The sequence below is a fragment of the Lissotriton vulgaris genome, chromosome 1_1, assembly GCF_964263255.1.
Source record: "Lissotriton vulgaris chromosome 1_1, aLisVul1.2, whole genome shotgun sequence".
Classification (NCBI taxonomy): Eukaryota; Metazoa; Chordata; class Amphibia; order Caudata; family Salamandridae; genus Lissotriton; species Lissotriton vulgaris.
This window is the reverse complement of record NC_141685.1, coordinates 1,559,013,534-1,559,035,455: the sequence shown is the minus strand read 5'-3', so window position 1 is coordinate 1,559,035,455 and position 21,922 is coordinate 1,559,013,534. Positions and strand designations below refer to the sequence as shown.

The 21,922-nt window shown below is 41.2% G+C and overlaps 1 protein-coding gene across 3 annotated transcripts in view; it reads left to right on the top strand.

The window, feature by feature from the left end:
• NR1H4 (nuclear receptor subfamily 1 group H member 4) overlaps positions 1-21,922 on the top strand; it is a 442,692-nt gene that overhangs the window by 147,894 nt on the left and 272,876 nt on the right. For all 3 annotated transcript variants that reach the window (XM_086918025.1, XM_086918023.1, XM_086918026.1), the window contains one exon: positions 20,088-20,456. In XM_086918025.1, coding sequence (XP_086774151.1) covers positions 20,088-20,456 — 369 coding nt within the window. The remainder of the gene's footprint in view (positions 1-20,087; positions 20,457-21,922) is intronic.

Here is a 21,922-nt window from a genome sequence, read left to right as displayed (position 1 = left end):
CCACACAACATACTCCCACAAATAAAGTTGCAACTAGCCAAGATGTTAACTCTAAGGGCCATATTATCAAGAACGGCAATATCATTATCACCGCTTTAGAGGCAGGAAATTGCAGCTAAAGCAGCGATAAGGGGCTTGATAATATGCCCTAGAGAATTCCAATAGAAGCCCAGATTCTGGTGTGAAGGACTACAAACCTAGGCTTCTATTGGAATTCTCTAGGGCATATTATCAAACCCCTTGTTATCGCCGTTCTTGATAATATGGCCCTAAGTGTAATATCAGTGTTTAAACAAGTAGATTCTATTTAAAAATTATAGCCGCTGAAAAAAAGAGGCAATTTATGTTTGCCAAATCAATTCATTCCATGGCTATGTGTAGCCATTGGTACTTCTTGCCATGATGTGGTGGTCTTTTTCTGCTGGATCAACTGGAAGAATGTATATTTCAGGTGTTTATTGTGTCCCATGAGTAGTAAAACATGTAAGCAAACTTGTTAGTTACTATGGTCTGTATTTCTGCAACCATCGGGCAAGCTGTGTCCTTTATTGCTGTCATTGTCCGGCAGTCATGTTCTGTGGATACATGTGAACACACTCAGTGCTTATATGACCATTCAGATAAAAGTGGAATCCATGCTTCGCTGCTCCAAGAAGCCTTAATCTTGTCCATAAGATCCCCCATACCACGTTTGCCTGACCTAGCTAAAAAGACACTTTTTTCTATTGGTAAGAGGGGCTGAACAATGGTGTCGCCTCTTTCAGGATTTGAGAAGGTTTCTTCATTTCAGTGGTCGGCAGCACTAGCCGCTTGCCCACCCCCCTCCCCCTTACTGCGATCATTTTCTAAATGAGAAGGACAGTAAATGCCAAGCCTAACATAAATTGGCAATGTAAAATGAAAATGAGATTGAACTCAAACCAGAAAAGCCTATTTGATGAAAACCTGAAGTGTTGGTGATCAATATATAGTAGATTGTAGGGTAGAGAATACCTCTGTGTGTGATCTTGGGTTATCACCGGCTATCATCTTATCACTGATAGGAATCGTGATAAGGGAGATCAGTTTGATGCTGTACAAATAAAGTGAGTACAATGTGGCTGTAGTAAAAGAGGCTTAAGTGTACTGCAGTTTGCTAGGGATAATAATTTCGGTTCATAGTGCATTAAGGATGGTGTACCTTCTACAAACACTGGTGTTAGCTTTTGGTGCCTCAGTCTATCAGAGCAAACTTGAGTGTATACAATATAATGATATTTAACTGTATTGACATTGTATCATGCGTAGGTAGAAATTTTGAAACAATTTATATAATATATATGTGTGTGTATATATATACAGATATATATCATACATCTAATTTTCAAATTTTCTTTCTATGCATGCTACGTTAATTCATATACATATATATATATTTTTTTTTTTTCACACAATGTGGTCTTAATACAGGATTGCTCCACAGCGGGTGCTGGCGTTGGGCCAGACCAATGGCCAAAAGACAATTTTTCGAACAAAGGACGCCGCACACAGTACCTTCTTTTCACTGATTTATTACAGTGCCCAGTCTAACACCTGACTGGGCACTGTAATAAATCAGTGAAAAGAAGTTGCTGTGTGCGGCGTCCTTTGTTCGAAAAAAAAAAAATATATATATATATAATGTTGGAAAGATTGAGGGCTAGGGGCTACAAGGAATCAACCCTTTCAAAAGCATTAACTAAAGCGAAAGAAAGATCTAGAGAGTCCCTTCTTTCACCCAAACCCGCTGAGATCGAGAATACTGATTCAGCGCCAAGACTAATTATCTCATACAGCCGCCAACAGAGACAAATCAAGGCAATCATCAATAGGCACTGGCCTATTTTAAGAACTGATGGTGTTTTGAATTCTAGGGTCTCTGACAAACCGATGGTCACCTTTAAACGAGCATACAGTATGCACAGTAAATTGGTTAGATCTAGCCCGGAGCTAGCAAGTGGCAGTGACTGGCTCACTAAAAAGGGCTTTTTCAAGTGCGGCTCGTGTCGCGCTTGTAAATTTGGGCAAAACACCACCCATTATGACAATCCTTTTTCTGGCGCAAAGGTGGCCATCAGGGGTAACTACAATTGCCGTTCGGAGTTTGCTGTATATGTCCTGGTGTGCACCTGTGGCCTGAGCTATGTAGGTAGTACCAGGTCGCAGGTGCATGTTAGGATATTGCAGCATCTCCGGGCAATAGTCAATCATGACTCCACATACCCCGTGGCACGTCATTTTGACATGGTTCACGCCAGGGACCTGGCGTGTCTTAAATACTATGTCATTGATGCGGTACCAAATCTGAGAAGAGGGGGAGATAGGGACAAAATCCTCAGAAGATTAGAGAGTCAATATATTGTGGCGTTAGACAGTAAACAGCCTAACGGCCTCAACGCAACTGAGGATCTACACAACTTCTTGTAAACAAGAGTTGTTTCATCAGACTCACATTTTCTCGTTTTTCACTCCCCAATATATTTCTCCTCTGTATACATCTAGATGGGGGAAGTGTTCCTGTGAATTTAGTCTTGAATTCAAGTGACAGCATACACATCCATTGGAATGTATTTACTTATTCTGATGGGAGATAGCCCAGTGAGCTCCTGTTTCCAACAGGCTCGCCAACCAGTGAAAGTTTACATATATTGTATATACATGAGTTATAGTTATGCTGCCACTATACAACAAATTTCCTTTTTCCAAATCCCTTTTTCTGGATCTGCACAAATATGTATTTATCCCCCTTTTCCATTCAGTCATTTTTTTCATGTTTTGCACGCACACATACACATCATGAGCACTTTTAGAGGTGATTAAATCACATCATATGTACATATTTAGGCACTTGTAGTTTTTGTAAATAGTTGTACATAGGTCATAATATTTATGAAATTGTAAATTCATGAATTGTGAATTTTAATAAATATTGTAGACTTCAGCTCATGGGCAATACACAATTTAGCTGTCACTTATAAGTAATATCACATGAATTATAGGCCTTATCTTTTATATTTTTGATACTGGATTACAAATATGTATAATGAGCACTATGCACTTTGTATCTGTGAAATTTGGATTACTGCATTCAAGCAGCGATTTTTCCAGTATTAGATAATTTTATAACTCGCAGGTCGGGTGTTTCTGCATTCAAGCAGTCATGATATTTGGTAGACCTGTATATAGATATGTGCAAGAACATTTATTGGGAGAAACGACCAAGTTCATAATGATTTGTTATGTACCTTTTGGTTTTTTTGTAAATATCACGACTGAATTTTCGATGAATTGGTTAATTGTATTTTTGTATATATTGTATTATACACTATATGCCCAAACAATTTTATTATCCAATTGCCATCATCATGATTTGTGATTTCACTACATTTTCAGTCGTTTATATTCCCTGTGTTTAATGTCTGCACGTATTTCTATTTCTATGTAACAGTCTTGTGACACAAAACAGGAGGTGTGACCCTTAGGGAGGGTCAAGTGAAAAAAGCATATAAAATGAAAGGCAGACTGTTTATATGGTGTGTGAACAAGAGTACGTGGTACTCGAAACGCGTCATCTGAAGGGTCGTGAATAAAAAAGATCATCCTGCCTGAAAACGTGGGGTCTGCCCTCTTCTTTCGCCGCGCTGCGCTGTTGGCGTGGAGGTTCGAGGATTGTGATATATATATATATATATATATATATATATATATATATATATATATATATATATATATATATATCACCGCAAACTCCTACTGCTGCTGCTTTATAATTTCACAGGCTCCTGTTAGACTAATGAGCTCGATAAAGAAATCCCTTCGGCGACCGCGCTGGCCGCTTACTGCTCCAGCGTTACACAGTACGCTTGTTTCCTCGCTCCCAGCTTTGAACTGTTTTCCCAGGTTAAATGCCGTGTTTGTTCTTACCGGTACACCATTGTTCCGCTAGTCGCGTCCTCCGACACTCCTGACGCTCACCTTCGTGCTTCTTCCGGATTTCGAAACGTCCGTGGCTATATCCCGAAGTTGCTTTTGCTGGGGGGCTACTTTGCCATCAATCCTTCCGGATTCCACTGCTCACTCGTTCCCAAGTAAAGAAAACTCCTTTGTGCCCGTTTTGCGAGGGGGTCCTTGTAAAGGCAGGCGGAGTCCCAGCCTGCTGTTTCAAAATCGCCGCAAACTCCTACTGCTGCTGCTTTTCCCTCGCAGGATGCAAACAGAGAGCACAGACCACCAAGCTGTTTTTAAATGCCTTTTAGTTTATTTGCATAGTCAGCAACAAACAAACGCTGGCAGCCATGACACGTTTCGTCCCTGCCTCAGAGACTTGATCACATGACGCTTCACTACCAGTGACAATTCATTAAATAGGTGAGCACTTTTTTTCTGTACATTTTTTGTCTTTTTTTGTGTTTTGTTAAAACGTTTTTTTAGTTTACAAAACTTTACTCATTTAAGATGCTAATGACATTCACATGTTACTATCGTGTGATGGAAACCAGACCATTACTAACATAACAAGAAAAGTTAGTAGTTAATACTTTCAGCGGTTGACATTACTTAATTTGCGACATGGAATAACAATGATCACAATAGGGTAAAACATGCACAATTATTGAATCAATGCATTGTTGGTTAAAGGTGACGGTGTACTGGCATAAATGCCGGAGTGTACAGGTGTTCAACAACATTTAAAATGCAATTTTCAATAAATATCTCAATAAAGTCATATATAAATATAAGTGTATCCATAAAATCACATATAAATACTATCTTATTTGAACACACCTCCATCCCATTACTTGATTGCTCATAATGTAAATTACAATTTTCCTTGTGACAACCCTCACTTTAAACGTATTTGACCTTCTATTGTTGACATTACTCCTAAAATTAAATAGTTTGCTGTTTGTCACTGTCTTTATGCTATGTAGTTTGGTCTGGTTAATATAAAGTGCTGGTGCTCGACATTATAAAAAAAGTGACTAATATATTTGTTCAAAGTGATTAAAAGGTAGTAAAAAATAGAAAGGGACTTTTTTTGGGTGTAGGGGGAAGGGGTAGGCCCTGTTTTTGTTGAAACACTGCATGAGTGTATTAATATTTTACACATGTATATATTAATCTAAGGCCTAATTGCCAGGGCAAATTGTGATTTTATTAAGTTGTTTGCTTGACTCAACAATTTCCACCCTGGGGTACTGGCTAAAGGCATTGTATGGTAAGACTAGTTTCACTCAACGGAATTGTATAAATAAATTATTATAGTAAACTGGCATGTAACTCCTGTGAGCTGTTTAGCCCGTTTGGATGTTTACTATCAAGGTTGAGGATATAGTGCATTTCCAATATTCTCAGGTCTCGTTCTCTATCCTCACTTCGCTTACTTTTTGGGACAGAGTCGATCAGATAGTATTTGAGATCCTTTGAATTGCCATCATGACGTTCATGAAAATGTCTGGGTACTGGGTAAGCTGGATCCTGGTTCTTAATCGCTCTTATGTGTTGGAGTATCCTCTTATGCCCGGGTAAGGTGGTACTCGCTATGTATTTTAATCCACAGGGGCACTCCAACACATAAACCACATGGTCTGATTTACAGGTAAGGCTCTTTGTTGTTTCCCCTTATTTGGGCCTCCAAATGGTGTTACAATTTCAGTAGTATTGATTCCATGCTGACAAGCCTTGCACACCTTACATTTATAGAACTCTTTTCTCTGTGAATGCCAAGAGCTCTTGGCCGGCTGTCCACATCGATCATTCACCATAAGGGTGTCTTTCATTGATACTTCTCTCTTGTATGTAATGAAAGGATTTGTCGGGACAGTCTTACCTATCACAGGATCATGTTTAATGTAATTCCAATTTTTTCTGATAATCTTACGTACTGCCAAGTGTTCTTTATTGTAGTCTGAGATAAACCTGAAAGTATTGGGAGTCTCACCATTCACAATCATCTTTTTCCTATTTGAGACTAAGGCTTCCCTTTCCACCTGGTTGCATTTTACGAGAGCTTTTTTAAGGCATGTGTTGCTGTAACCCCTTTCTGTGAATCTGGCTAAACAGTCCGCCTGTGCTGTTTGCGCCATATCACTATTGCTAAAGATTTTAATACGCAATAGTTCTCCATAGAGGATACTTTGTATCAAATGACTGGGATGGGCACTACTGGCATGAAGAATCGCATTGCCCGCCGTGGGCTTGTGATGTAACTTTGTTTCCAATTTGTTTTGATCAATATAGATCTCAACATCAAGGAAAGTAATTGTCTTTGAACTTATTGTTGCAGTGAAGTTGAGATTTAGATCGTTCTGATTTAAAGATTCAATGAAGTTATTGGCCTCCAACTCACTGCTACGCCAGATTACACAAAGATCATCAATAAATCTCCACCATCCTTTAACATGTTTCCTGAATGTGTCTGCATGTTTTACCATGAGGACCTGCTCCTCCCACCAGCCCAGATGTAAACAGGCGTAGCTGGGGGAGAAGCTGGCCCCCATGGCAACACCCCTTAATTGCTGGTACATTACATCCTGAAACAAAGATATTGTTGAATAAACACAGTTCAAACATGTCCATGATCATTTTACTATGTTCGTTGTATATTTGCCCTTTTCTAGCCAGATAATATTTAATAACTCTCAGTCCATCACTATGTTTGATAGATGTATATAGTGAGGTCACATCTAAAGCAATCAGAAGGTATTCGCTGTCCCATTCAAAATCTTTTATCTTAGTTAAAAAGTCACAAGTGTCTCTGATGTATGAGTTCAGGTTTCGAACAAATTCTTGAAGGAAATAATCCACATAAATCGACGTTTTCTCAAATACATTGTTTCTTGCAGAAATAATAGGTTTGACCGGTGGCTTTAATCTGTCTTTGTGTATCTTTGGGATAAAGTATAAAATTGAGATGGTGGGATTTTGTTTCCAAAGAAATTTTAATTCATCACTAGTAATCATACTTTTTTCTCTCCATGCCATCAATTTAATTTTGTATGTAACTTGAATATTGTTCCACAATGTTCTATTGCTTTTAGCATAACAGGTTTCATCACTCAAATGAACATTACCTTTCTCTAAGTAATCTTGTCTCTTCCATAGGACAAAGTTTCCGCCCTTGTCAGCATTACGCAAAACAATTTCCTTATTGCTCTTGATTTTCTTCATAAGCTGATGATATTGTAGTGCTCTGTTGTTTTTTCTTTTTGTTGCTTCTTTGATAGTCGTTTTATTGAGGTTTTTCAGATCGGTAATAACCTGTTCTTGGAATATGTCGATATTGTACTTCACCATCAATGGGTAGAATTTTGAAGGTGGTTTGAATGGTGTAACCACTCGAGTTTCAAATGGTCTTTCTCTTCCACTGGGAATATTGACTTCTTGATTTGTATCCAGTAGTATTTCCACCAGCTCTTGTGTTGTTGGATTTTGACTGTTACTATGTATTTCTAATGTTGATGGTGGGATGTTAGTGATGTCTGATGGTGTTGCATCCACGACTTTCTTGCTTGCTTGTGCATGGAATTTGCGGAGTTTGAGCTTTCTGACGCTTTTGTAGACATCAACTCTCGATTTTGGTATAATTGAAGCTACTTTCTGGACAAAATGATAATCCTAGTGCTAGCAATTGGGTTTCAGCCTTATTCAATACCAAATCAGTTAAATTCACTACTGTTTTGGCACTGCTCTCCTCGGTATTTGATGATGTTATTTTTTCCAGAAACTTTTCTGGTGTCTCTTTTTCTGTTGTTGTTTTTTGTTGCTGCTGTTTGGCAAACCGTCTTCTACAGGCTTTTCTCCTTTCCCGCCTGCTTTTGTTCCTCCTTAGTTTTCACCTGATTGTGTCTTCCTTGGTCTTAATGTTTGCAGTCGTTCCCAGCATAAAAAATCAACTTCCTCAGAGAGTGAGAACTTGCGTCCCCTGGTTTACTTTGCCTTATTTCTGGTATCAGATTCTGACCCGCTTTCCACTGTTGAGCTATCTTCAGATGCAGAGGTCAGTTCAAAGATTTGTTTTTCTGTTACAGGCCCCTGCTTGGATGCCCTATTGTCAGCTTTCAGAGCGTTGAATTTCCTGGCAAAAGTAAATATTCTGCCTTGCTCATAATCACAGCGGTCTCAGTGAAATGTATAGGTTTTGCGTTCCCGAATTACATCCTCCTCTTTTTTGAGTCGTTTCTTCATTTCGTCTTTTAGTTTGGTAATTTCTTCTTGCTCTTCCATAGCATCAAGTTCAATGGTTAGGGTGTCAATTTCATCAGCCAATTTGGCACAGTCCTTTTCAGCGTATTTTACTAGTATAAACAGTAATTTACGGGATGATTCTAAATTGGTCTCTGCCCATTCCTGCATCATTTCGTGATCCGGTGCCTCATAGCTTGGCGCTATCAGTATTCTCAGTCTGTGAGGAACTCTGCCTACATCAATATATCGCTGTAATGACTTTGCTTCCTACCATCTTTTTTGCTCAGTTCTCCACAGTTTTCTAACTGCTTGCATTTCTCTTTTGTCCCAATGTTGGTGTTTGATACTGTTGCCCTCTGGTAGTTGCAGTCCACTCTCAGAACTGCATCATCACTAAACATGGTTACTGCCGCCTCCTCCCTTTCCCTTCTGGCGTCGGCTGCCGACATTGTGTTTGTGTTTAATTCGTGTGCTTTATAATTTCACAGGCTCCTGTTAGACTAATGGGCTCGATAAAGAAATCCCCTTCGGCGACCGCGCTGGCCGCTTACTGCTCCAGAGTTACACAGTACGTTTGTTTCCTCGCTCCCAGCTTTGAACTGTTTTCCCAGGTTAAATGCCGCGTTTGTTCTTACCGGTACACCAGTGTTCCGCTAGTCGCGTCCTCCGACACTCCTGACGCTCACCTTCGTGCTTCTTCCGGATTTTGAAACGTCCGTGGCTATATCCCGAAGTTGCTTTTGCTGGGGGGCTACTTTGCCATCAATCCTTCCGGATTCCACTGCTCACTCGTTCCCAAGTAAAGAAAACTCCTTTGTGCCCGTTTTGCGAGGGGGTCCTTGTAAAGGCAGGCGGAGTCCCAGCCTGCTGTTTCAAAATCGCCGCAAACTCCTACTGCTGCTGCTTTTCCCTCGCAGGATGTAAACAGAGAGCACAGACCACCAAGCTGTTTTTAAATGCCTTTTAGTTTATTTGCATAGTCAGCAACAAACAAACGCTGGCAGCCATGACACGTTTCGTCCCTGCCTCAGAGACTTGATCACATGACGCTTCACTACCAGTGACAATTCATTAAATAGGTGAGCACTTCTTTTCTGTACTTTTTTGTCTTTTTTTGTGTTTTGTTAAAACGTTTTTTTAGTTTACAAAACTTTACTCATTTAAGATGCTAATGACATTCACATGTTACTATCGTGTAATGGAAACCAGACCATTACTAACATAACAAGAAAAGTTAGTAGTTAATACTTTCAGCGGTTGACATTACTTAATTTGTGACATGGAATAACCATGATCACAATAGGGTAAAACATGCACAATTATTGAATCAAGCATTGTTGGTTAAAGGTGACGGTGTACTGGCATAAATGCCGGAGTGTACAGGTGTTCAACAACATTTAAAATGCAATTTTCAATAAATATCTCAATAAAGTCATATATAAATATAAGTGTATCCATAAAATCACATATAAATACTATCTTATTTGAACACACCTCCATCCCATTACTTGATTGCTCATAATGTAAATTACAATTTTCCTTGTGACAACCCTCACTTTAAACGTATTTGACCTTCTATTGTTGACATTACTCCTAAAATTAAATAGTTTGCCGTTTGTCACTGTCTTTATGCTATGTAGTTTGGTCTGGTTAATATAAAGTGCTGGTGCTCGACATTATAAAAAAAGTGACTAATATATTTGTTCAAAGTGATTAAAAGGTAGTACAAAATAGAAAGGGACTTTTTTTGGGTGTAGGGGGAAGGGGTAGGCCCTGTTTTTGTTGAAACACTGCATGAGTGTATTAATATTTTACACATGTATATATTAATCTAAGGCCTAATTGCCAGGGCAAATTGTGATTTTATTAAGTTGTTTGCTTGACTCAACAATTTCCACCCTGGGGTACTGGCTAAAGGCATTGTATGGTAAGACTAGTTTCACTCAACGGAATTGTATAAATAAATTATTATAGTAAACTGGCATGTAACTCCTGTGAGCTGTTTAGCCCGTTTGGATGTTTACTATCAAGGTTGAGGATATAGTGCATTTCCAATATTCTCAGGTCTCGTTCTCTATCCTCACTTCGCTTACTTTTTGGGACAGAGTCGATCAGATAGTATTTGAGATCCTTTGAATTGCCATCATGACGTTCATGAAAATGTCTGGGTACTGGGTAAGCTGGATCCTGGTTCTTAATCGCTCTTATGTGTTGGAGTATCCTCTTATGCCCGGGTAAGGTGGTACTCGCTATGTATTTTAATCCACAGGGGCACTCCAACACATAAACCACATGGTCTGATTTACAGGTAAGGCTCTTTGTTGTTTCCCCTTATTTGGGCCTCCAAATGGTGTTACAATTTCAGTAGTATTGATTCCATGCTGACAAGCCTTGCACACCTTACATTTATAGAACTCTTTTCTCTGTGAATGCCAAGAGCTCTTGGCCGGCTGTCCACATCGATCATTCACCATAAGGGTGTCTTTCATTGATACTTCTCTCTTGTATGTAATGAAAGGATTTGTCGGGACAGTCTTACCTATCACAGGATCATGTTTAATGTAATTCCAATTTTTTCTGATAATCTTACGTACTGCCAAGTGTTCTTTATTGTAGTCTGAGATAAACCTGAAAGTATTGGGAGTCTCACCATTCACAATCATCTTTTTCCTATTTGAGACTAAGGCTTCCCTTTCCACCTGGTTGCATTTTACGAGAGCTTTTTTAAGGCATGTGTTGCTGTAACCCCTTTCTGTGAATCTGGCCAAACAGTCCGCCTGTGCTGTTTGCGCCATATCACTATTGCTAAAGATTTTAATACGCAATAGTTCTCCATAGAGGATACTTTGTATCAAATGACTGGGATGGGCACTACTGGCATGAAGAATCGCATTGCCCGCCGTGGGCTTGTGATGTAACTTTGTTTCCAATTTGTTTTGATCAATATAGATCTCAACATCAAGGAAAGTAATTGTCTTTGAACTTATTGTTGCAGTGAAGTTGAGATTTAGATCGTTCTGATTTAAAGATTCAATGAAGTTATTGGCCTCCAACTCACTGCTACGCCAGATTACACAAAGATCATCAATAAATCTCCACCATCCTTTAACATGTTTCCTGAATGTGTCTGCATGTTTTACCATGAGGACCTGCTCCTCCCACCAGCCCAGATGTAAACAGGCGTAGCTGGGGGAGAAGCTGGCCCCCATAGCAACACCCCTTAATTGCTGGTACATTACATCCTGAAACATAAAGATATTGTTGAATAAACACAGTTCAAACATGTCCATGATCATTTTACTATGTTCGTTGTATATTTGCCCTTTTCTAGCCAGATAATATTTAATAGCTCCCAGTCCATCACTATGTTTGATAGATGTATATAGTGAGGTCACATCTAAAGCAATCAGAAGGTATTCGCTGTCCCATTCAAAATCTTTTATCTTAGTTAAAAAGTCACAAGTGTCTCTGATGTATGAGTTCAGGTTTCGAACAAATTCTTGAAGGAAATAATCCACATAAATCGACGTTTTCTCAAATACATTGTTTCTTGCAGAAATAATAGGTTTGACCGGTGGCTTTAATCTGTCTTTGTGTATCTTTGGGATAAAGTATAAAATTGAGATGGTGGGATTTTGTTTCCAAAGAAATTTTAATTCATCACTAGTAATCATACTTTTTTCTCTCCATGCCATCAATTTAATTTTGTATGTAACTTGAATATTGTTCCACAATGTTCTATTGCTTTTAGCATAACAGGTTTCATCACTCAAATGAACATTACCTTTCTCTAAGTAATCTTGTCTCTTCCATAGGACGAAGTTTCCGCCCTTGTCAGCATTACGCAAAACAATTTCCTTATTGCTCTTGATTTTCTTCATAAGCTGATGATATTGTAGTGCTCTGTTGTTTTTTCTTTTTGTTGCTTCTTTGATAGTCGTTTTATTGAGGTTTTTCAGATCGGTAATAACCTGTTCTTGGAATATGTCGATATTGTCCTTCACCATCAATGGGTAGAATTTTGAAGGTGGTTTGAATGGTGTAACCACTCGAGTTTCAAATGGTCTTTCTCTTCCACTGGGAATATTGACTTCTTGATTTGTATCCAGTAGTATTTCCACCAGCTCTTGTGTTGTTGGATTTTGACTGTTACTATGTATTTCTAATGTTGATGGTGGGATGTTAGTGATGTCTGATGGTGTTGCATCCACGACTTTCTTGCTTGCTTGTGCATGGAATTTGCGGAGTTTGAGCTTTCTGACGCTTTTGTAGACATCAACTCTCGATTTTGGTATAATTGAAGATACTTTCTGGACAAAATGATAATCCTAGTGCTAGCAATTGGGTTTCAGCCTTATTAAATACCAAATCAGTTAAATTCACTACTGTTTTGGCACTGCTCTCCTCGGTATTTGATGATGTTATTTTTTCCAGAAACTTTTCTGGTGTCTCTTTTTCTGTTGTTGTTTTTTGTTGCTGCTGTTTGGCAAACCGTCTTCTACAGGCTTTTCTCCTTTCCCGCCTGCTTTTGTTCCTCCTTAGTTTTCACCTGATTGTGTCTTCCTTGGTCTTAATGTTTGCAGTTGTTCCCAGCATAAAAAATCAACTTCCTCAGAGAGTGAGAACTTGCGTCCCCTGGTTTACTTTGCCTTATTTCTGGTATCAGATTCTGACCCGCTTTCCACTGTTGAGCTATCTTCAGATGCAGAGGTCAGTTCAGAGATTTGTTTTTCTGTTACAGGCCCCTGCTTGGATGCCCTATTGTCAGCTTTCAGAGCGTTGAATTTCCTGGCAAAAGTAAATATTCTGCCTTGCTCATAATCACAGCGGTCTCAGTGAAATGTATAGGTTTTGCGTTCCCGAATTACATCCTCCTCTTTTTTGAGTCGTTTCTTCATTTCGTCTTTTAGTTTGGTAATTTCTTCTTGCTCTTCCATAGCATCAAGTTCAATGGTTAGGGTGTCAATTTCATCAGCCAATTTGGCACAGTCCTTTTCAGCGTATTTTACTAGTATAAACAGTAATTTACGGGATGATTCTAAATTGGTCTCTGCCCATTCCTGCATCATTTCGCGATCCGGTGCCTCATAGCTTGGCGCTATCAGTATTCTCAGTCTGTGAGGAACTCTGCCTACATCAATATATCGCTGTAATGACTTTGCTTCCTACCATCTTTTTTGCTCAGTTCTCCACAGTTTTCTAACTGCTTGCATTTCTCTTTTGTCCCAATGTTGGTGTTTGATACTGTTGCCCTCTGGTAGTTGCAGTCCACTCTCAGAACTGCATCATCACTAAACATGGTTACTGCCGCCTCCTCCCTTTCCCTTCTGGCGTCGGCTGCCGACATTGTGTTTGTGTTTAATTCGTGTACTTTATAATTTCACAGGCTCCTGTTAGACTAATGGGCTCGATAAAGAAATCCCCTTCGGCGACCGCGCTGGCCGCTTACTGCTCCAGAGTTACACAGTACGCTTGTTTCCTCGCTCCCTGCTTTGAACTGTTTTCCCAGGTTAAATGCCGCGTTTGTTCTTACCGGTACACCAGTGTTCCGCTAGTCGCGTCCTCCGACACTCCTGACGCTCACCTTCGTGCTTCTTCCGGATTTCGAAACGTCCGTGGCTATATCCCGAAGTTGCTTTTGCTGGGGGGCTACTTTGCCATCAATCCTTCCGGATTCCACTGCTCACTCGTTCCCAGGTAAAGAAAACTCCTTTGTGCCCGTTTTGCGAGGGGGTCCTTGTAAAGGCAGGCGGAGTCCCAGCCTGCTGTTTCAAAATCGCTGCAAACTCCTACTGCTGCTGCTTTTCCCTCGCAGGATGCACACAGAGAGCACAGACCACCAAGCTGTTTTAAATGCCTTTTAGTTTATTTGCATAGTCAGTAACAAACAAACGCTGGCAGCCATGTCATGTTTCGTCCCTGCTTTGGGGACTTGATCACATGACACTTCACTACCAATGGCAATTCATTAAATAGGTGAGCACTTTTTTTCTTTCAATTTTTTGTCTTTTTTTGTGTTTTGTTAAAACGTTTTTTTAGTTTACAAAACTTTACTCATTTAAGATGCTAATGACATTCACATGTTACTATCGTGTAACGGAAACCAGACCATTACTAACATAATAAGAAAAGTTAGTAGTTAATACTTTCAGTGGTTGACATTACTTAATTTGCGACATGGCATAACAATGATCACAATAGGGTAAAACTTGCATAATTATTGAATCAATGCATTGTCGGTTAAAGAAGCCTAAAGAAGCGGCCATCTTAGGCTAGTCTAAATCTCTACTCATCCATACCCACTTCCTAACTTTTCCACCCACACCTTCCTCGCACTCACCATAGCTCTTTTCCTACACCTACCCACACATCACCCCCTCACCTACCTCTCCCCCTACTTCCAACATGGAACCCACGGGCAAACACACATAAAAAATTAATTACCCCCCGAGCTCTCCCAAAAACACGCAAAACGGTTTAAACACACTTCTTGAAGTCCCACCCTGAAACCCCCTTTGTAGACACCTACTTCTCTCTTAACAATGGAGCCAAGAGCACTGATATCATCCTATACACTACACGCAGAGCACAATGGAGAAAAGCAGTCCTCACCCTACTCACCATCTCGACCACTAGGAAAACTGCCCATGGCGTAACACTTTCAACCACATCATCCCAACTCTACCCAGCTAGAGCAGCCATCACCATCTACAACAACGGCACCATCTTAATTCAATCCACAGACAGAAACCTTGACCTATTTGACAACCTGTTCCTCACTTTCAAAGAATACATCTCCAACTCTCAGATCTCACACCTTCCGGCCTCCAATCCCAATGACCTTGACTCCACAGCACCTCCTAACACTAACACGCACCTCCTCCCTCCCCCAGTACTCTACTCTATCACCCTCCGGCTACAGACACTTCACACTCCTCAACCTCAGATGCCGATCCCACCTCCTCTATCAACCCCCACACCCCCACCCCCACATAACCCACCCCTCACACCTCCGACTAGCTTCTCAGAACACCCATCCTCCCCTAACTGCACCCCACACAACATGACTCTCTCCCATCCCATCTCCCCCCCACACTTTGCACTCCCGCCACGCCTAGCCTTCACTCCTCCCTCAACCTCTCACCTCCCACTCTCAGTCCCCGCTATCCCACCTTCACTCCCGCAACCCCCAGCCTCCACACCTCCCCCATTTGCCCTTCCCCTCTTATCACTGATTCCCTGCCCAATAACGCCAACACCCACACTAATCCTTTCACTTCCCTCCCCCACAACCTCCTTACCCACCCGAACACCAACCCTCTCACTAACACCTCCAACCCCCTCACTAACACCTCCACTCCACCTCCACTCCCCCCCTACTCCAGTAACCTATAAACCTGTTCACCTCCAGTGCCCTTCCCCAACTCCGTACCCAACCCCACGCTGGACATGATTATGTCCACCCTCCTCCAAGTGAAAGAAGAACTCCACACCGTCAAAGAGTTACTCCTCACACACCACAGACACCCCCTTCCTACCACCACCTCTCCACCTAACAACATATCCCCCTCACATCCTACTCACCCTACCACACAACACTCCCCACACTGGACCTCTATCCCCTCTCGCAATACCACCAATCGCCCCAGACGCACTACCAATACGCTTTCAGACCACGACATACACACCCTCCTCCACACATACGTCCCGGTTCCCCAAAATCACTTAGCCACCACACACCTGTCCATCCCAACGATTCTCTCTAACCCCCTCAGGCACCCCACGCAAAACAACAGAGGCTCAGTCCCCAACAACCTCACAAATGTACCCCTCACTTCAGAACCCTCCTCCACCCTCTGCACCCCCAGACTCAAATGCATACTTCTCAACTGCAGATCGGCCCAAAGACACTCCGCGGGGTCGCTGATCTCATCATTACTCTGGAACTTGATCTAGCCATTCTGGCTGGAACATGGTTAACTGAATCTTCTACACCTATCATGGATATCCTAGTCCCCCCCAACTACTGCATCATTAAACTTGACAGGTCCAGCAAGACAGGCGGTGGAATCGTATGTATTTACAGAAGCAACCTTTCAGTTAATAAAGTCACCGCCCCCTCTCTTACCTCCTGTGAATACTTCTGCCTTGATGTCACCAGCAAAAGCAAACCTGTATGCTCACTACACATCATTTACCACCCACCTGGGGACAATCTTACCTTCTTCCAACAACTCATGGACACAATTTCAACCAACTCAGGACGGCAAAAGACTCAAATTTTCCTTGGCGACTACAATCTCCATTGGAATGATCGCAGTGACACAGTGGTAAATAGCCTCAAAAACTTCCTCAACGCTCTTGATATCACCCAAATATGCAATACTCCGACCCATGACAAAGGCTCTATCCTCGACCTTATCATCTTCAAAGAGGACTCTATTCAACTTAAGTCAATCCAACCCTGTGACTGGTCAGATCATCATATTGTCACATTCTTCATCAATGAAAAAGTTAAATTTAACCCATTTCAATCCTTCAAGCCCAAAGTTTGGAAAAGAGACCTGAAGAAACTCAACCCAAACTCATTACCCCCTAACAGCTGCAATCTCCTACTTCCCCCTACCGGCGCTACGGACGATCAATTCTTGACTAACCACTATCTCAATGCTATGACCTCAATAATCAATGAGGCTGCACCCATGCAACTGAAAAGAGTCTCCACCATGATCTCTATGGTACGACGGGAGTCTCAATGAAGATAGACGGGCCATGCGAATGGCAGAGCGCACCTGGAGATCAGCTCCCTCTGCACTGCACCTAAAAACTCTGAAGAAAAAGAGAAACGCCTACTTCAGGAAAATAAAACGCTCAAAAACAGATTTCTTCAGCCTCCAGCTCGACCAAGCTAAAAACCGTCCGAGAAAACTGTTTGAGCTAATCAGAACACAATCCAAGGAACAACCCCAATCACTCAGCACTATGGGCGATACACCTTCCTGTGAAGGCTTCTCCGCTTTCTTTAACCAAAAAACTGACAACATGAGGAGCGATCTCCTCAATGACCCAAGCCTCTATTCCAAACCCCACCACATAGCATCCACTGAACCAAAGAACAGTGATACATGGTCATCCTTTGGCACCTACTCTGAAGAAGAAAACTGGCAGACTGCTCAGCACCCTGAAACCATCCAATCACCTCACTGACCCCCTTCCTGCTAACGCTGTAAAAGACTTTACCCCTTTGCTCCTCCCACTCTGGACCAAAATTATTAACAGCTCACTTCAACAAGGAACCATCCCTAACTCCCTCAAAGTTGGACAAGTCACACCTTTACTAAAGAAACCAACAGCAGACCCCACTGATCTAAGCAATTACCGTCCTATTATCAATATTCCCACTCTCGCCAAACTGTTGGAAAAATGCGTACAACTACAACTGACTAAACACATAGATCAGTTTGATCTCCTCAACCCTCATCGATCAGGCTTCTGAGCAGGGCACAGTACCAAAACTGCTATGACTCACATAATTGACGACGCTCTCCAAATCTTAGATCAAAACGATACCTGCCTCCTCATCCTTCTTGATCTCTCTTCAGCATTCAACACCGTTAAACATGAGAACTTACTCGAACTATTAAACACAAGAATGGGCCTATCTGGGACTGTTCTCAAGTGGTTCACTTCCTTTCTACACAACCGGTCTCAGAGATTCAAGAGCAACAACCTGATGTCCTCTCCAGTACCTGTATCGTTAGGCGTCCCCCTAGGATCCTCCCTTTCCCCAACATTGTTCAACCTAGTTATGGAACCTCTCACTACCTTGTTACAAGCATCCAATGTACACTTTCACATGTAAGCCGACAACACCCAACTATATCTCAAATTACAATCCCCCAATGACATTATGCTCCTGAACTCAATGATCAGAAACACCCAATCCTGGCTTGCCGATAATCACCTCAAACTCAATGCTTTGAAGACGGAGTTCCTCCTGATCTCACCTCCCCCAAAAATCTCTACCACTCAAACTTGGCTTAAAAACCTAACTGCACTCAATGTCCAACCCACCATCGTAGACTCAGCAAAATCTTTAGGCATAACACTTGACGCTAATCTCAACATGCAGCAGCATATCAGCAAGGCAACCAAAGGAGTGAACTTCCAAATCAATACCTTGAGGAAACTTAAACCCTTCCTCCCAGCCAAAGTCTTCCAAACTGCAGTACAATCCCTAGTCATCCCTTGCATAGAATACGGCAACATCGCCCTCTGCGGACTCCCCCTAACTACAACTGCACCCCTAAGAGCTTCTCTAAACGCTGCAGTGAGACTCATCACTGGTTCAAAAAAACACGTGCATATTTCCCCTGACTTTAAATCCCTGAACTGGCTGCCTTTTGAAGCCACAATACATCTGAAAATCGCCTGCATGACGCACAAGGCTGTACACCTGAACTCACCCGGCTACCTCACTCAGAAGCTGACAATTTCTGGCGGCTCTAGAACCACTAGAAGCACAAACAATCTTCTGCTGAAGCCTCGAAGATTCCGGAAGGAAAAAACTTATAAACGCTCCTTCTCAGGAATGGCACACAGTATCTGGAACTCACTCCCTCCTGAAACCAGGCTCATCTCCTCCAACAAACTTTTTAAGAATGAAGTAAAAGCTATCCTCATGGCTAAATACACATGATCTATTATTCTGGATTTTTTAAGACTCTGCACCGATCTGTACTACCTGTTTGATCCCTTTGCTTATTTGTATTACTTGTATTATTGACTTACCTGATTGTCAATGCTCCCCCTTTTTGTACTGTTTGTATTATTGACTTACCTGTTTGACTATGCACCTTGTACCTACCCTACCTCAATTATTACCTACTATTATGCTATGCCCAAAAGCATGTTAAGCACTCCCCTTTTATTACCCCTTGTCTTTGTAAAGCGCTCTGATATCTGCAAAGATCTTGTTCGCGCTATATAAAACTTTCAGAATAAAATATATATTTATATATATATACATATAGATATGTTATATTTCTTTTTTTCAAAATTCTTTCTGTGCATTCTATGATGTCTATCATATAGGCTAGTCCTATGCTTGCTGTAGAAGTGGAAAATACTTTGGCCCTTTCTATCTCGGGGTGGATGGCACTGTGCTAATCTTATGCTTAAAGACTTTGATACAAAAGCAGACATTTGAGTTCAGCAAATTTAGAGTGTTGCTGGTGTTGAGGGTGCTCTCCACAGGTGCTGCTTCCCAACTAAACTTGAGAACAACCCAGAGATCTCTGCTTCTTTTTTGCATATATATATATATGTTGCAATATATATTTGTTCTATTCCTCAGTAAAGAAAATATTATTCTAGTTAGTGTGAGAAATAAACTTGAAAAACACAAGCAAAGGTTAGACAAAAAATATATTTCTTAATAAAAAAGTACAAAATGGAATGAGGGAATTGTCTTCAGAGAAAATGTTTTTGGTGATTTTGAAAGCTTATATACAATGTTCACTTCAATACATTTATTGACCAAATCCACTGACTCTATAAGTTTCTTGGAAATGCTTAGCAATGAAACCTTTTTTACTAGCTGAAGTGTTTAATGATTAAACTGGTTTGGAGATAAAGCTTGTACTAACTATACTGTATCATACTTCTAATATACAATGCCCCTTTCAACTGCAGGCTAATTGATTTTCTGATATGGGCTCACCAGGTTTTTTGTACAAGAGTTAGGCAAATGATAACACATATTGATAAATAATCACACAGTTGTAAATTATTACCAATAATCAGCATACTTTATTAGTGAGAAATGCCTCCCCTTTCTTTGTGACGCCAAAGTTCACAATTGTTTTATATATTTTTTCCAGCTACATTTGCAGAACCAGACCGCCCACCACTGCAAGACCGCGAAACTTTGATCCACGGTGCTCAATACAGTACGTTACAGTTTCCCACAATGCTGCCTCAGATGTCGCAGTCACCCTATCACTCCAGTCTGAGTTACTGCACCCAGCATAGAGAAGACTGGTTTTCTTCTGGGGTGTATGAAATCAAGAGAATGTCCGCCGATGAGGTTTTCAAAGCAGACATAATGGACAGCATGGACACACCTGGAGCGAGAAAGCCCAGAATGGGACATGCAGCAGGGCGCATAAAGGGAAATGAACTGTGTGTCGTTTGTGGTGATAAAGCTTCTGGATACCACTATAATGCACTTACGTGTGAGGGGTGTAAAGGTAAAAATCCTTTAAAATCATATAAATTAATGAAGACTGATCAAGGGAAATGTGGAAAAGAAACTGCTGTGCCCTAACTTGTCAATTTCAGATATTGTGGCTATGTGTCTAGCATGCAACTGTATAGACATGGAATTCAGTTTTACATAAAGTAGTTATCTGATTTTTCTAAAATGTTTTTAAGTAAATATGTCTAATTAACTGTTATATATTGGTTTCTGATATTCACTGTAAATTAGGATGTTTATGTGCCTCTCTTTAATTGTTGCTCACACCAAGCATACAATTTACAAACCTTTTAGTGGTGGAAAACTGGCTTTTAGCAGAGAACGATAAATTAAGCATGAGTCTTAACACTAAATACAAATGCAATTTTGACCAAATAACTATTATAAATCTGGTATATCATTTAGTAGGTGTTAGAAATAGGGTCTCTAGTTGGCACAGGTTTGCACCCTGTCCAAGTAGGGACCACCACTCTAGTCAAAGTAAGCCACACACACACCCTAAATTAACATGTGCTCACCCTCTGGTAGCTTGGCACAGGAAAGCCAGACTTAACCTAAGAGGCAATGTGTAAAATATTTGTGCAACACTTAAAACAGTAAATCAGTGAGAACACCAAATACAAATAATCCACACTAGGTTAGAATAATAGAACTTAATTTAATGAGCAAAGCAAGACCAGAAATCCAATAAGTAAAACCGAAGTTATGCATTTTTAAAGATTATATTGAAATATAGTGCTTAAAAGCATAAAGTACCAACTGAGGTATCTGCTCGTGCTGGACTGGGCCAATATGTAAAGTCAAGCCAACCATGATAGAGCACAGGGCGGAAACAGAAGTCACGCAGGCCCCACTGAAAACAGTATCTTTCCAGAGGATGTGTTGACATCTAGGAGCAACTGCATTGGATCCGTATCACACAGTCGTGTTCCGTGTCATAGTCCAGCCCCTTCACGATGAAGGCAGTGCGTCATTTATGAGCCTAGCAGTTGGGTCCTGCGTTGTCATCTAACCACTTATGATGAAGACACTGTGTGGTTGTCGAGCCTTTCAGTCTGATCCTGCATCATCGTTGGACCCCGTATGATTAAGGTGCTGTGTCATTGTCACGCCGTGCTGTTGACACTGTTGAGTCTCCAAAGCAGTACTGGGTTGAAGGCAATTTCGGCAGTTCCAACCGCACAAAGCAGCTGATGCATGGCTTTTGGCTGAAAATGCTGCAGAACACTTCTTGAAGGCCCAGGACTGCATTGGCACCTCTTGGCAATGCAGGACTTACAGTTGGCAGAGTCCAGCAGTGCAGCAGAGTTGGATGAAGTTGTTGATGTCCCTGAGACTTCAGAGCAGGAGGCAAGCCAGCAAGCCCTTGGAGTCACTTGGTTCTGGGGATGAAGTCAGGTCCAGTCCTTCTCACCAGCAGGCAAGGGGGCATCAGGGCAGGCACAGCAGAGCAGGAGT